At 38.2% G+C, this 15711-nt stretch overlaps 2 protein-coding genes across 8 annotated transcripts in view; one reads left to right on the top strand and one right to left on the bottom strand.

Moving 5' to 3' along the window:
- LOC119559664 (rap guanine nucleotide exchange factor 2) overlaps positions 1-11870 on the bottom strand; it is an 81910-nt gene extending 70040 nt beyond the window's left edge. For 4 of the 7 annotated variants that reach the window (XM_037872717.1, XM_037872715.1, XM_037872718.1 and 1 more), the window contains exon 1: positions 11533-11857. The gene's annotated coding sequence lies outside the window, so the exon portion shown is untranslated. Of the gene's footprint in view, positions 1-11532 lie in introns of all 7 variants that reach the window. The other 3 variants (XM_037872714.1, XM_037872713.1, XM_037872719.1) reach the window with 3 other exon arrangements.
- A 60-nt stretch (positions 11871-11930) lies between these two features.
- Positions 11931-14050, top strand: LOC119559665 (E3 SUMO-protein ligase ZBED1-like). The gene is made up of 4 exons (XM_037872721.1): positions 11931-12087; positions 12154-12222; positions 12286-13817; positions 13883-14050. The coding sequence occupies exons 1-3, from the start codon at positions 11994-11996 to the stop codon at positions 12930-12932; spliced, it is 810 nt and encodes a 269-aa protein (XP_037728649.1). The 5' UTR covers positions 11931-11993; the 3' UTR covers positions 12933-13817; positions 13883-14050.
- The last annotated feature ends 1661 nt before the right edge of the window (positions 14051-15711 follow it).

The raw sequence follows: 15711 nt of genomic DNA, 5'->3' as shown, positions 1-15711 counted from the left end.
ATACAAGGGCATTTCATAGTTGCTCGCATCTCAACAGTCCAAATAATCGATGGCGTGCCAGGCACGCTTACGGCGCCTCACGGCATCAGCTCTAGTTAGCCCAATTTCTCTATATAAATCTTATCGAAGCCAGAAACGCACCTCACAAAGTAATACAAATTGTAAATTAAACGGTTACACATTTTAAGATACTGATCATCCCGATGGGAAAGCCCACGGCGGTTCTGGAATTTTGAATAGGGATGACATCAAGCACCTCTTTCACCAATAGTTTGCTACAACCTATATGCAAGTCACCTCTATTAAAGTACAAACAGAAAGCGACTACCTTACTATTACCGCTGTCTACTGCCTGCCCGCTGCAAAATCTCCGTAGAACATTTCATTGACTGTACAATTTACTTGGGAACCTATTTATCGCCAAAGGAAAACAACTGTACAACGCAATCATTAGGTTGAGCAATAAACTGGACTACGTTTGCCAGGGACCACAACATAGAAAGCTTGATTTTGCCGTGACAAAAACATCTCGCGCAATCTCATAAGTACCCCATCGCTTTAGGATCTATTATCGGACCTATCGTCTGCCTTAACGAATCTAAACCAAAGCCCTGAAATAATTGACCACCCTCTCAGGCTGACTTTGCACAGAACCAACTGGTTCAAATACAAAAAGTATGTAAGTTCCCATATTAAACTTACGCCACACCTTAACACGGAGGCGGACACCGACTGCTCTGCAATCAAAGCTCGTGGCAGCGGCCAAGATCTTAACACCACAAGGAACGGAGGGGAAGACCTACCACATAAGAGACGCCTGCGACGAGCTAGGCAAGCCCGCCACACTAAAAAAAAAACTCCTGAAAGCAGCTTTCTTAAAACTAATCCTAAACGAGAAGAAAAGAATGCACAACGGCAGTACATCGAGAAGCTATCGACAACCAGGAAAAAAGCAACCCTTTTGGAGGGTCCTTCCAAGCCTAAGCTCTCCGATAGAAACAGTCACTTCCATCAGAACCTCTTCTGGAAACTGGGCTCGAAACGATGAAGACAGAGCCGAAAAATTCGCACTCCATCTTAGAAATGTATTTCAGCCTAACCCTGCAACAAATTCAATTGTTGTACCGTCAACTAGAAGTCTAACTGATATAGTCAATATTGTTCCGACCAGAAGATGTTGCAAAACTTCCGGCGTTTAGAATATAAAAGCTGAAGTTCCACAAAGAAGCGCATTCAAAGCAACAATTTTGTCCTATACACATCTGACGCGCGGCTATCTACATCTACATTCGCTGACGACACCGCGATCCTAAGTTGCTCGAGATGCCCAAAAATCACTGGGGCACCTTGGTATGTTTGGAACGAAATCATCCACAGGGATCATCTTGGCATCCTATTAGTAAAAGATGAAATATTAGTTTGGAAAGCTCTTCACGCGCTCACACGTGTTTGATTGATTGTTATTTCTTTTTAGTCGTGAGTTATAGCTTCGCAAACATGGAGCAAAATAAAGAGAAAATACGCCAATAAAATTTGTGCAGTTTATGGACCCGATACAGTTTCAATTTCCACCGCACAACGATGTTTCAACGTTTTCGTTCTGGTGTAGAGGTGGTCAATGATGCGCCACGCTACGGAAGGCCTGTGGTCGAAAATTGCGATCAAATCGTTGAATTGGTCGAAAGAGACCGGCATAGTAGCAGCCGTAGCATCGGCCAAGAGCTGGGCATGAGTCATCAAACCGTTATAAACCATTTAAAGAACCTTGGAGTCACTAAGAAGCTCGATGTATGGGTGCCACACGAATTGACGCAAAAAAAGGAACTTTGACCGCATCGACGCATGCGAATCGCTTCTGAATCGCGACAAAATCAACCCGCATTTGAAGCGTATGGTGACTGGCGATGAAAAGTGGGTCACTTCCGACAACGTAAGGCGTGGTCGAAAAGCGGTAAAGCGGCCAAGACGGTGGCCAAGCCTGGATTAGTGGCCAGTTCTTCTGAGTTTGGTGGGAACTAGAAGTCTAACTGATATAGTCAATATTGTTCCGACCAGAAGATGTTGCAAAAGTCCGAAAAAGCCCCTAGGAGGTGATTTAATAACACACAAAATGATCATCTTACTAGCTATCTGTGCTATTGAAGTCAGTTGTAAACTCTTTAATGGTATCACAAAACTGTATTATTTTCCAACAAAATGAAAATGGGGAATCATTATAATGAGCGAGAAGCCAGAGAAAGAGCTTACAAGTTCAGCATTGTACAGGCCAGTAGGCCTAATGTCTGTCTGTCAAATCTGTTCGAAAAATGTCTTTTCACCCGAATAGAGACATTTCCCAGAGCACAAAATATAATAGCAGCACATCAATTTGGCTTCCTGGAAAATCGTGGAACTATCGAGCAAGTTAACCCAGTAAGATCCGTAGTGCATTCGAACACCGCGAATACTGCAGGGCAATATTTCTCGACTTTTTACAAGCATTCTACCGTGTCTGGCTTGATGGTAACACACTCATAAGTTACTTGAGTCTTCTCTCTCTAATCGATCGATCGCTGTAAGATGAAGTACAACTACTTCCGGCGTTTAGAATATAAAAGCTGAAGTTCCACAAAGAAGCGCATTCAAAGCACCAATTTTGTCCTATACACATCTGACGCGCGGCTATCTACATCTACATTCGCTGACGACACCGCGATCCTAAGTTGCTCGAGATGCCCAAAAATCACTGGGGCACCTTGGTATGTTTGGAACGAAATCATCCACAGGGATCATCTTGGCATCCTATTAGTAAAAGATGAAATATTAGTTTGGAAAAAAAATCTTGGGGTATTTTCGCTAGTTGTCGCTGCAAGCCCGTACTTCTAGTTGTATTCGTCGCATCATGCTATACCTTTTTGGAAAGCTCTTCACGCGCTCACACGTGTTTGATTGATTGTTATTTCTTTTTAGTCTTGAGTTATAGCTTCGCAAACATGGAGCAAAATAAAGAGAAAATACGCCAATGAAATTTGTGCAGTTTATGGACCCGATACAGTTTCAATTTCCACCGCACAACGATGTTTCAACGTTTTCGTTCTGGTGTAGAGGTGGTCAATGATGCGCCACGCTACGGAAGGCCTGTGGTCGAAAATTGCGATCAAATCGTTGAATTGGTCGAAAGAGACCGGCATAGTAGCAGCCGTAGCATCGGCCAAGAGCTGGGCATGAGTCATCAAACCGTTATAAACCATTTAAAGAACCTTGGAGTCACTAAGAAGCTCGATGTATGGGTGCCACACGAATTGACGCAAAAAAAGGAACTTTGACCGCATCGACGCATGCGAATCGCTTCTGAATCGCGACAAAATCAACCCGCATTTGAAGCGTATGGTGACTGGCGATGAAAAGTGGGTCACTTCCGACAACGTAAGGCGTAGTCGAAAAGCGGTAAAGCGGCCAAGACGGTGGCCAAGCCTGGATTAGTGGCCAGTTCTTCTGAGTTTGGTGGGATTGGCAGGGAATCATCCACTATGAGTTGCTCCGCTATGGCCAAACGCTCAATTCGGACCTGCCAAAAACTGGACCGCTTGAAGGAAGCACTCATGCATAAGACGCCATCTTTGATCAACAGAGGCCAAATTGTCTTCCATCACGCAAACGCCAGGCCACACACATATTTGGTGACGCGCCAGAAGCTCCGGGAGCTCGGATGGGAGGTTCTTTTGCATCCACCGTATAGTCCGGATCTCGCACCAAGTGATTACCACCTGTTTCTGACCATGGCAAATGCGCTTGGTAGTCTGAAGTTGGCCACAAGAGAAAGAAAGAGAGTCCTGTGAAAATTGGCACTCCGAGCTTTTTGCCATTAGGGAAGCGAGCTTCTATAAGAGGGGCATTATGAAGTTGGCATCTCGTTAAGAACGCGTTATCGAACAAAACGGCGCATATTTGACTTGAATTGCATTATTGTAACCTATTTTATGAACAATTGAAAATTCAATAAAAATAGCACGGGACTTTTTCGACAACCGAATATATAAGCAACAGGCGCCCTACCACACAAAGCTTACTCCTCCCCAAAATCATTTGGCAAGGGCTTTAACTCGGGTTTCCAACCGAACCCGTTTTCGACGAAACGATGTTGCAGCTCAGCAATAATTATTATGGTCTACATTTAAGTCAGTTCCAGTCGAAATTCGAAATTCGATACACTTTTTGTTAGTCTCCAGGAGAAGGTCCAATAAAGCACACGTATTAAAATAAAAAAAAACAAGGGATAACGCTAGAGTCCAGTGCGTCGAGTATCAGATAATGCAGATTGCAAGCAGAAAAGCGGGACTGTAATGCTCCACCTATCTTAATACAGCTGCGGCAACAAAAATAGCACCAATGTGTAGGCAATTCTTCTTTGTGCTACTAAATGGTCATTTTTTGCAATATTTTTATTCTGTTTGTAAGGGTAAGTAGGGTTACATATCTACTAACTAAAACAAAAGTGGTTACGCCCACAATGCGGACGGTTTTTAAAACTTCGATACATTTATCATAAAAGTAGCTAAATTATGCGGCAACAAAAATAGCACCACTTAAAGAAAAGGCTTAAAAAACTTAAAAATAACCGCGATTTGAAAATTTTTTTTGATTGAAATGTATGATTTTATACATCTTAAGGTAAAAAAAATATTGTTCTAAAGCTTGGGCTTCAACAACAACAACAACAACGACCGACCTGACGTCACTAGACACCAGAACCTTTCCTTGGCAAAATTGTTGTTTGACTCTTTCAAAATAGCTCCAGGGCAGTTTTTTTTCTTTAGTTTTGCATTAAAAACATAGTTTTTTAACATTTCTGCAAAGATTTTCGATTTATTTTAGTTCTGGGGCTTAAAAGGTCCCCATTATACCATTTAGCTTAAGGGTTTTGATACTTTAGACGACTCTCTATCAGATTTTTTTTGGTTTATAATCGTGGTAAAGCTTCCAAAATAAAATAATTTTGTATTACGAATATAATTGCATCATAATTTCTGAGCTATCAAAGTTTACATGTTGATCCTGTATGGGCTTACATTATGACATGGTACCATTATTATAGTACGAGTATATGCCCATACCATGATATTTGCTTCACCATTATTATTCTTTGCAAATGTGAATTGGGAACTCAATTTTTGATTTGTAGGTTATCTGAGGTGTATTTTAAGCCTTTTTCATCTAAACATAAGCAATTTTCCGCCGGCAGACCATAAAAGAGTTTTCCTTTAATTGTGGGCCTTATTTAAGACTCGTATTTCAAATTCACCCATGCTCTGCAGTCTAGGGAGATTTTTTTTTTGGACGTCAAGCGCATCATTTTTGTTTATGTACATTATATCCAACTTTTTATGTACTTACAAATAATAAAAAAAAAAAATGCAACTTCATAGGCGGCTTAAACGGGTCCTACTTGCATTCATGCACATGACTTTTTTACAGTTATGGGGTCATTGCGGCTTTCGCACTGCGTGCTATTCTTTTGTGTTCTTGTTTTAGGTAACTACAAATCATTATTTTAAAGAATTCGAAGATTCAACTAAACTTATCATTTGCATTGCCCTTATAAATTGGCTTTTTGAATGTCCTTCTATTTGTACCATTACAGTGCGCTTAATCATCCATTGGGAACACTATTTTATTCATTATTTTACCAATTCACTTAGTAGTACTTATTCTTAATATAACAAAACGAAAAACCTCCAAAAAATCTGAGCAAATGAAGTTTTAAGACGAAAACCGTTTATAGTGCTATTTTTGTTGCCGCATAATTTTGCTACTTTTATGATAAATGTATCGAAGTTTTAAAAACCATCCGCATTGTGGGCGTAACCACTTTTGTTTTAGTTAGTAGATATGTAACCCTACTTACCCTTACAAACAGAATAAAAATATTCCAAAAAATGACCATTTAGTAGCTCAAAGAAGAATTGCCTACACATTGGTGCTATTATTGTTGCCGCAACTGTATATGGTAATGTGGGCGGCAGACATATATACGCGCTATGGTCGTTTGTGGACGTTAGATTGGGCATGGAAAACTTTTTTAAGGTCAATCAGTACAATAGTCGTCGTGAACCTTAGAGTGGGCATGGCAAGCTTTTTTAAGGTCAATCGGTAAAAAAATTTTTTTCTAGCTTGAAAACTGAGGGCATGAAAACGCTACCTTCAACCTGTTACATACTTTTCCTCGAACACAATATACCCTTTTACTCTACGAGTATCGGGTATAAAAAGGCGGGACTGTAATGCTCTGGACGGCAGACATTTTTAGGCGTTATAGTCGTTTGTGAACCTTAGAGTGGGCATGGCAAACTTTTTAAAGGTCAATCGGTAAAAAAAATTTTTTTCTAGCTTGAAAACTGAGGGCATGAAAACGCTACCTTCAACCTGTTACATACTTTTCCTCGAACACAATATACCCTTTTACTCTACGAGTAAAACCTACTTTACTAAACGCCTTTTAGCTATTTATAGCTGTTTTCCCGCTAACCAACAAAAGTGGTAAAACTAAAGGTTCTTTTATACAGCTGTCTAGCGCCATATACAATTTGCAGGACGCAAAAACGTTTTGGGACAAACATACATATAGTAGTCGCCTTCGCCATCTCTCCTGGTGCGCTCATGGACTGCAGTGATAAATGCTAAATATGTGTATTCAAAAGGGTTCAAAATAAATAGTTGGACTTGCCAATGTTCTTGATAAGCTACTGAACCAAGCATCCGTTTGCCAGTAATTGCTTTTAAAAACGGCCAAAACATATTCTTTTATCTAAATCATCGCGGGGTTTATCGGACTGTTAGTCGCAGCAACCATTGACCAAATACAGGAGGGAAAACACAGTCGGAAGTTCGGTAACACATTCCAAAAAAAATGTTCTAGAACGCATTTTACAAAACACGACACGCATGTAATGGCAAATTTGCGTGGTAGCACCGTTGCATTGCGGTGCTTTCTAGATGTGTTTAACTTTTATGCATCCATTTTACTAGAAATGTAAACAACAAAAATTATACCCAAAGTTTGCCGGCTTTTAGGATCTTTTTTCGGTACTGTACTCTTGACAAACAAATGAAAAGACAAAAGGAAACATTCAAAGACCGCGGTTTTTCTCGACTCTTGCAACGACTTGATTTCTCCTAAACAGTCTATATTTATCAACACCAGTAATTTCAAGGAAATTTTGAAGAATCTGAAGCCCACTGTGTCACTGTACTTTTAAAGTTTTAAAACTGATTTTAGCTGGGATGGTGACTTTGAACTACCCAGAGACATGGCTCGTAGCTTTGTGGCAAGTCACATTTGCCCAAACTTTTCATAAATAAGTGTCTTTACAAGAATCTAAATATTTAAAAAAAAAGATTGTTGAAGCAACATTTTCTAGTTTAAGTTCAATGTGTGCTATTTAGGTGCACACGTCATTTTACAAATATGGGCCAAAAAATTGGATTTTCTTTAGAATATAAAATGTTTTTTTATTAAGAAAAAATGATAATCGAACACAATTAGAAACAAGTTTGTCCATTAAATAACATGTTTTCTGTGCAATACACACAAATAGAGAAAGCGTACTTTTTGTGCTTTTTTTATATGACCATGGTTGTAAGTGCGAATACAAATTACATAGTACAACATACTAGAAAACTAGTAGATTTAATAAAATAAATTGCAATGAATCAAAACAATGAACATTGTGCTTGAAATACAAATCACAAATTTGTGACAATAAAGATAATTTAAATTTGCTCTAAGAGTGCCAAATAAATAAAAAATGGCACCTACTTGGAACTCTTTAAATTTCCGTTTGGCTAATAGGTAATTTTTCTTTTCTCTGCATTTTTTTTTCTATTTTTCTTTTGTTTCTTATTAGGGTGGACTTAAGTTGATAATTTTCCTAATTTTCATTCCATGTTATTATTAATTACACCTTTTTATTTAAATATTTCAATCAAAAAATTTACTATATTTGGGTGCTCTTAAGCGAGTTAATTATTAACTAAACCTAATTGAACTAGCTTCTGTGAGAAAAAATAATAAAATGTAAAAAGCAAACCCCGAAGCAGGAGCCGTAGAGGAAGAGAGTGATTCCGAATGAAAAATGTTTAGTGTTGTTTAATATTAAAATAAGACAAAATTTACGAATTTAGAATCCTGTTTCATGTACATATTTCTTGGTTGCATACAGTGCCGAACTTAAGTGTTGGCACACTTAGTATCTTGAACTTTAAGTGCGCTTTTCTACCTTTATAAATGTGTTATAAAATTCAACAAAATTATTTTGGATAATGGGAATATTTATCAATAAAATTAATTTTGTTTCATCAAATTATCTCTTAAAACTAAATTTTAAAAATTAAAAAAACAAAATATGAGCAGATTTAGCAGCACAAGTCTTGGCACACTTGTGTTTTTAATAACTATTTATTTTCTTATGTACAGTGGTGCTCATATACTTAAGCCACAAGACTTCAACCAAGAATTTTAAGGAAAAATAAGAAAAGTTTTTATTTCACAGCTCCAATTTTTTGTGTCGCATAAGTTCTACGTATCAGTGTTCTAATAGAAGAATAACCAAGTTATAAAAATATAAATTCAACGAAAAACTTAAAAAATCTGAGACCATCTCCAAAATGTCCTGCTCACATACTTAAGCCACCTGGAAAAAAAATGGTTGAAAAAGTTAAAATTTACCCAATATTCCTTATACTTTTAATTAATTTAATTTAATATTGAGTGGGATGACCTTTCTGCTTAAGAACAGCGGAGCAACGCTTTGGCATTGAATCCACAAGACGTGTGCACTGTTAAGGGGTGATTTTCTTCCACTCTTGTAAAATCGCCACAAATCGTTTTTATTTGCTGGTTTTTTTTGGCCAACGACTTGTTTAAGAATTCCCCACAAGTTCTCTATAGGGTTTAAGTCGGGGCTCTGCGGTGGCCATTGCAAAACATTGATTGCCTCTTGGGTAAGCCACGACTTGACTATCTTGCTGGTGTGTTTCGGGTCGTTATCCTGTTGAAATATCCAGGCAAGTGGCAAATTATCGGCATATTCTCCAGATAAATTGTTAATAAGGATGTCCCTGTACATTTCGCCGTTCATAATGCCTTCTATCTTCACTAGGGGACCTACGCCCGATGCGGTGAAACAGCCCCAGACCATAATCGAAGCGCCACCATGTTTAACGGTCTTTTTCGTGTACTTGGGGTCCAATTGTTTGTTGGGAGGACGTCGTACATATGGTTTACCATCACTTCCAAAGACATTAAACTTGGATTCGTCGCTCCAAACAATCATGTTCCAAAAATTGGGACCTTTTTGAATATGCTCTCTGGCGAATTGAAGGCGCTTTTTAACATTTTTAATGGACAGCAATGGTTTTTTTTGGGCTATGCGTCCATATAACCCGAAGTCATTTAGCCGTCTTCTTATCGTTCTTAACGTATTTTATATTCAATATTTTAGTTTAGAAAATAACTAGCACAACTTTCCGGAAAAAAACACAAGTTTGACGATTTTAGCTCAAGGTGGCTTAAGTATATGAGCAGAGCGCAATACTCCTTTTTGACTTTTATTCAATTTTTTGGGAACCCACGAATTCCTACTTGTCATTTCTTACTGTGATCAGCTGCTTAAATAGCAGTGTTGCAAAATGCAAAAAATTGCAGGCCAAAATAAATATGTTCAAAAAAGTTATTAAGTAAACAGTTTATGGTAGTGGCAGTGGCTTAAGTCTATGAGCACCACTGTAGTTCTTTTTATACCCGTTACTCGTAGAGTAAAAGGGTATACTAGATTCGTCGAAAAGTATGTAACAGGCAAAAGGAAGCGTTTCCGACCCCATAAAGTATATATATTCTTGATCAGGATCACTAGCCGAGTCGATCTAGCCATGTCCGTCTGTCCGTCTGTCTGTCCGTCCGGATGAACGCTGAGATCTTGGAAACTATGAGAGCTAGGCTATTGAGATTTGGCGTGCAGATTCCTGAGCTTCTTACGCAGCGCAAGTTTGTTTCAGTAGAGTGCCACGCCCACTCTAACGCCCACAAACCGCCCAAAACTGTGGCACTTACAGTTTTGATGCTAGAATAAAAATTTTAACTGAAATGTATTGTTCTCATCAATACCTATCGATTGACTCAAAAAAAAGTTTGCCACGCCCACTTTAACGTCCACAAACCGCCCACAAACTTCAAAAAATCGTAAGTATGAACGTGGATATCTCGGAAACTATCAAAGATAGAGAATCGGGATCTCAGATTTAGATTCTGTAGCTTTGTACGCAGCGCAATTTTGTCACGCGAATATGCCACGCCCTCTATAACGCCCACAAACCGCCCAAACCTGTGGCGTCCACAATTGTTATGCTAGATGAAAAATTTTAACTGAAATGTATTGATCTCGTCAATACCTATCGATTGATCCAAAAACAAATTTGCCACGCCCACTCTAACGCCCAGAACGCTTAAATCTGTCTACCGCCGGTAGGTGGCGTATTTAAATCTCGCTTTGCTGCTTGCATATCTCCATTTCCCTTTGGTCCCTTTAGCTAAGTAACGGGTATCTGATAGTCTAGGTACTCGACTATAGCGTTCTTCCTTGTTAGTTTTCGAAAAGTCTTAAAATTTCTGATTTTGATCTGATGTGTTTAGTTTTTCGCATTTCAAAATCAGTTGTGTAAAAAAAATATCACATGAATTTGCAGCTGTCGCAAGTAGAAAAAGCCACATTTTTTCAACCCCTATGCACGCAAGCGCAAGTTTCCTATGTTTTACCGGGGTATCACTATCTCTTATTTGTTTGCAATCTCAGAAACAGTCACTTTGCTCTTGCATAATTTATTTCCCTCGCACTTCCCTTACATTAGTAACGGGTATTAAAGGAGGCTAAAGCGTTGTCTGAATTTTTGTTGTAACACCGTGCAAATTTTCTATTCCCTCAATATAAACTTCTTTTTTTCAGTTTAGCCTATTGAATTACGTTTTGGGTAGAAAAACATGCAATATCTTATACAAAATTTTGAAATCTGTTTCGCTTAAACAATAGAAAAATGCAGATTTTATAAATTTTTGTTTTTATTTTGTTTGTTGCTCAGTTTTCCGCCCGTACTTATTTTGCCTGTACTAACACAATGTGCTAATAAATGGAATTTCATGGAATGGTGTCTGGCCGCCAACGCGTCGGCAAAGCACGAAGTGGCAGATGTAGCAACAACATTTTGTGGGAGTCAATACAACTAATGTATCAAAAGTTAAAACGATCGTTATTAAATAGTGTATTCAGCGATACAAACTGCTTGCAGGGATACGATACGTGGAAGCAAGCAATTGCTGGTGTGTTCTCTGTGTGCGTGTGCAAATATAATAAGAAACAAATTAAACGAATTGTAGGCGATTATCCCGCTAGAGCGTAGCTCAGTCGAAAAGTAATTTACACTGCATCATACACATACGAACAATCAGCATCTCACACAGACATCATACATGGGCTTGTTAGTGCAGATCAATGGTGTACTTACTAATTATACGCACACATCACAGCAGCAGCAGCAATTTCCCACCTGTCCTTTTTAGCTTACATACTTTTGCATAAATAAATTCAGGCAGCCTGTGTGCGTCCTCTTTCTGTGCTGCGCACTGCTGAAATTTCATTCACTAACTCAACTTTGAAAGGAAAAGTTCCTGGAGCTCGGCCAGTTTTGCCAAACTTTCCTTTCTGCTTTGTAGACAATATTTCTGCTGTTAATGTATGATATTTTGACGCTATTTTAATAAAGAAAAAAAAGATTAAAACTAAAATCCGACGCGTCTTACAGTGTGACCTCGCAAGTATACCGAGTTCTTCGATACGAAAATATTTTATGTCCGTCAAACTAGCGTCGGCCTGTTAGCAACGAAAATGGAATGGTGGAATTTAAAAACATGGGGCTCTTCTTATATCTGGAGCTGGAAATAACATCGGCGATGTATCGATATATCGATGTTTTTCAAAACTCGGGAAACATCGACGTTTTCAAACAACGATGTTCGATGTTTCCTCTTTACCCATCACTACTTGGCAGGAAAGAATCTTGGTAAGCTAAGTACATTTTTGATTAATTAAGTAAAATAAACTAAAATATACGTTCAAATTGGTATAGATTTCCACAAATATTGTTGTTGGCGGCGCTTCGATATAGAGAAAGCTTTGAAAAGGCAGAACAGCAATGGTAATTAGAGTAATTAGAATATGAATGTGTTTGATTTGTAATGTTTTTTTTTGTCCAATATAGTTGCCTGTCAAGAGGAAGAAGGTATGGTCCCAAATAAGCGGAAGAAATATGAGCAATCTGCTGTAAGGAACTATTTTGACAAATCGGCTAATGGCAAGACAGCCAAATGCCTTAAATGTGGTAAATCCTACCAAACAAGTGGCAATACGACAAACTTGTCTTGCCACCTAAAAGCCATTCATCCGACTTTAACAATAAGCGAATTGCCACAAAGACAGACGCCCTCAATTCTGTCATTCATTGACAAAAAATACGAAACGTCGTCGAACCGCAAACAACAATTGGACAGTGCCTTATGCTACTACATTACCTCAGACTTGCGCCCTTTTTCAGTGGTGGAAAATAAAGGCTTCCGCAATTTTGTAAGCCTCCTTGATCCAAGGTATGAATTGCCTTCACGGACCACCTTAAGAAATGTTTCGATGGCAAATGAAAAGAAGGCCAAGTTGTGCGCCTTTTTAAAAAACGTAAAGCACTGTGCAATCACTTCACATTGCTGGACCTCCAGGGCCAACGAGTGCTACGTTACTGTGACCTACCATTCTATAACAGAGGATTTCGAATTGCGCAACGCTGTTTTTTCCACTACGCACAGTACTCGAGGAATGGAGAGTTTAAGGAAAGGTCACTGCAATGCATACAGATAACGCCAAAAATATGATTAAAGCATGTGAGATACTGCGAATAAGACATATTCCATGCTTTGCTCATTCAATCAATTTGACTGTCCAGGACTGTTTGGCTACGGAAAAAGTTAAGCCCATTCTTTAAAAGTGTAAGCGCATTGTTTCGTTTTTTAAAAGTAGCACAATTGCGTATGCCATGTTTAAAGAGGCCCAGGAATGCGAACGTCCTTATAGTTTAAAGCAAGAATGTCCTACAAGATGGAACAGCGCCTATTATATGGTGGACAGAATTTTGATCACAAAGGTTGCCATCGCAAGTGTGCAACTAAACACGCCCAAAGGGTTAATGCCGCTAACATCTGATGAAATATCCATTCTGGAGGATTTAAATGCAATACTTTCACCTTTTGAGCATGAAACGGTACACACATCTTCGAGTACTTCTGTGACAGTGTCTTTAGTGATTCCGGTTGTTTGTGGTATTTTACACAATCTGGCAGCCATTAAAACTAAACTCCAGACTAAGGTGGGTCAAGATGTCTGTAATGACATACTTCAAGGAGTCAATAAAAGATTGGTCCCCTATGAAAATCGTACGGGAACACGAATCACCACAATTTTAGACCCTCGCTTCAAAAATAAGGGATTTTGGAACCCATTTAATTCCTCCCAAGAGGTTAAATCTTTAGAGGATGAACTGTCGCTCATAAATGCTCCAACAAAATCTTCTGCACTTTCAAGCCCGCCAACACCAGAATCTACAGCAGAGTCCAACCTATTATTCAGTTTTTTACAAACTAATCAAACTCAAAAAATTCAAAGCGGTCGCGTGGATTCCATATTGGCTTTACGACAATACTTGAATGAGAGTAATTTGGACCCTGCCCAAAACCCTTTGGATTATTGGTAGGTACAAAAAATATCAATTTAATTAGTAACCAACTTAAAAATCCAATTTCTTCTTTCAACAGATATCAAATGACGTCGGATTCAAAACATGCGTTTTTAAATACTTCTGCGTATCGGCCACCTCTACTGAAAGTGAGAGGATGTTCAGTAAAGCTGGACTAGTTGTTAGCGAGAAGAAAAGCTAGCTAAAACCAAAAAATGTCAATATGATTTTATTTCTAAAAAAAAAATGATTGGATAATTTAGTTTTAGTTGTTACTTTTTTCTTATTTTTTTGAGTAGAACTTTATACTGTTTTTTATTTTATTTTTAATTGAATTGTGATTTAATTTTAACTTTTGTGTTGAACGAGTAGTTTAAGTTTCAAATTGAATTTGCAGGAAACAAAAACAGAAAACAATGCATCTCAAATAAAGCATAATTTTTTACTTACACATTGGATTTATTTGTGGTATTCGTTTGTAATATATGGAGTAAAAACATTTTTCAAAATTACACCCAAAAAAATTTGATGTATCGATACATCGATGTAGGTAAACATCGATGATTTTCCAGCTATACTTATATCCGTTACTCGTAGAGTAAAAGGGTATACTAGATTCGTTGGGAAGTATGTAACTAGCAGAAGCGTTTACGACCCCATAAAGTATATATATTCTTCATCAGGACCACCAGCCGAGTCGATCTAGCCATGTCCGTCTGTCCGTCCGGATGAACGCTGAAATCTCGCAAACTATAAGGAGAAGATTCCTGATCTTCTTGCGCAGCGCGAGTTTCTTTCAGCAGCGCGCCACGCCCACTCTAACGCCCACAAACCGCCCAAGTCTGTGGCGCCCACAATTTTCATGCTAGATAAAAAATGTTAACTGAAATGTATTAGGCTCGTCAATTACTATCGGTTGATAAAAAAAAGTTTGCCACGCCCTTTGTAACTGCCACCAACCACCTAAGCCTGTAGCGCCCATTATTTTCATGCTGTTGTTTTCAGGTTGTGCCAACCTGCACGGTATATGGGTACATTGGGGGTCGTCTTAAGCACGTTTCGTGAAAATTTCATACAAATTAATCCCACAGTTTTTGAGAAAATTGATATATGTACATACAATAATTTTAAATTTGTCATTTTCCACTGTCCACGCCAGCTAGACTACCCGCACCCATGACATCAACCAATATTTAAAAATTTTCTATGCAAACTTTAATTAATTCATACAACTCTCTCTCGCATTCGAAGGGGCTTAATTTTAGCTAATTTCTGAATAAATTACATGCAATTCTAACCCAGTTTTCGAGAAATTCAAGTCTTTTCAATAATGGCTTTTCCACGCGGTCACACTGTCCAGGCCAGCTATACTGCGTATGCTCCCGTGACATCAACCATCAAAATATAAATATTTTCTATGCAAACTTCAATTAATTCATACAACTCTCACAGAGGTTGTGCCAACTTGCACGGTATCGCATTCGAAGGGCCATAATTTTAGATGTTTGACAATTTTGCGTCGCCCTGTTAGCAACGAAAGCGGAATGCTGGAATATGGAACATGAGGGGTCTTTTTTTTACTTTCTCTAGGATTTTCGAATTTTTTATAAACATATCGATGATATTTGGTTTTTGAAAAAATATCATAATGATATTTGAAAATATCAATTTAAAATATCGATATATCTATGATATTTTTTTTTATTTTTTCAAAATTTTAATTTTAATGGGAGTGGACATCACAGGCTGGTAGATATAAAGAAATTCAAGAAATTGAAATATGTTATCAAATCAATTTCACGTTTTTTATTAAATAAAAGAATGCTATATTGAAAGATTAGGTTCTTTATGTATTTTGATGCAATAATCACGATATCGGCCAGGAAATCGGTCTTCTAGAAAAGGATT

This window comes from Drosophila subpulchrella, unplaced genomic scaffold, assembly GCF_014743375.2.
Source record: "Drosophila subpulchrella strain 33 F10 #4 breed RU33 unplaced genomic scaffold, RU_Dsub_v1.1 Primary Assembly Seq30, whole genome shotgun sequence".
In the NCBI taxonomy this organism is placed as follows: domain Eukaryota; kingdom Metazoa; phylum Arthropoda; class Insecta; order Diptera; family Drosophilidae; genus Drosophila; species Drosophila subpulchrella.
Note: the sequence above shows the minus strand (reverse complement) of the source record. Positions and strands in the feature narration are given on the sequence as shown.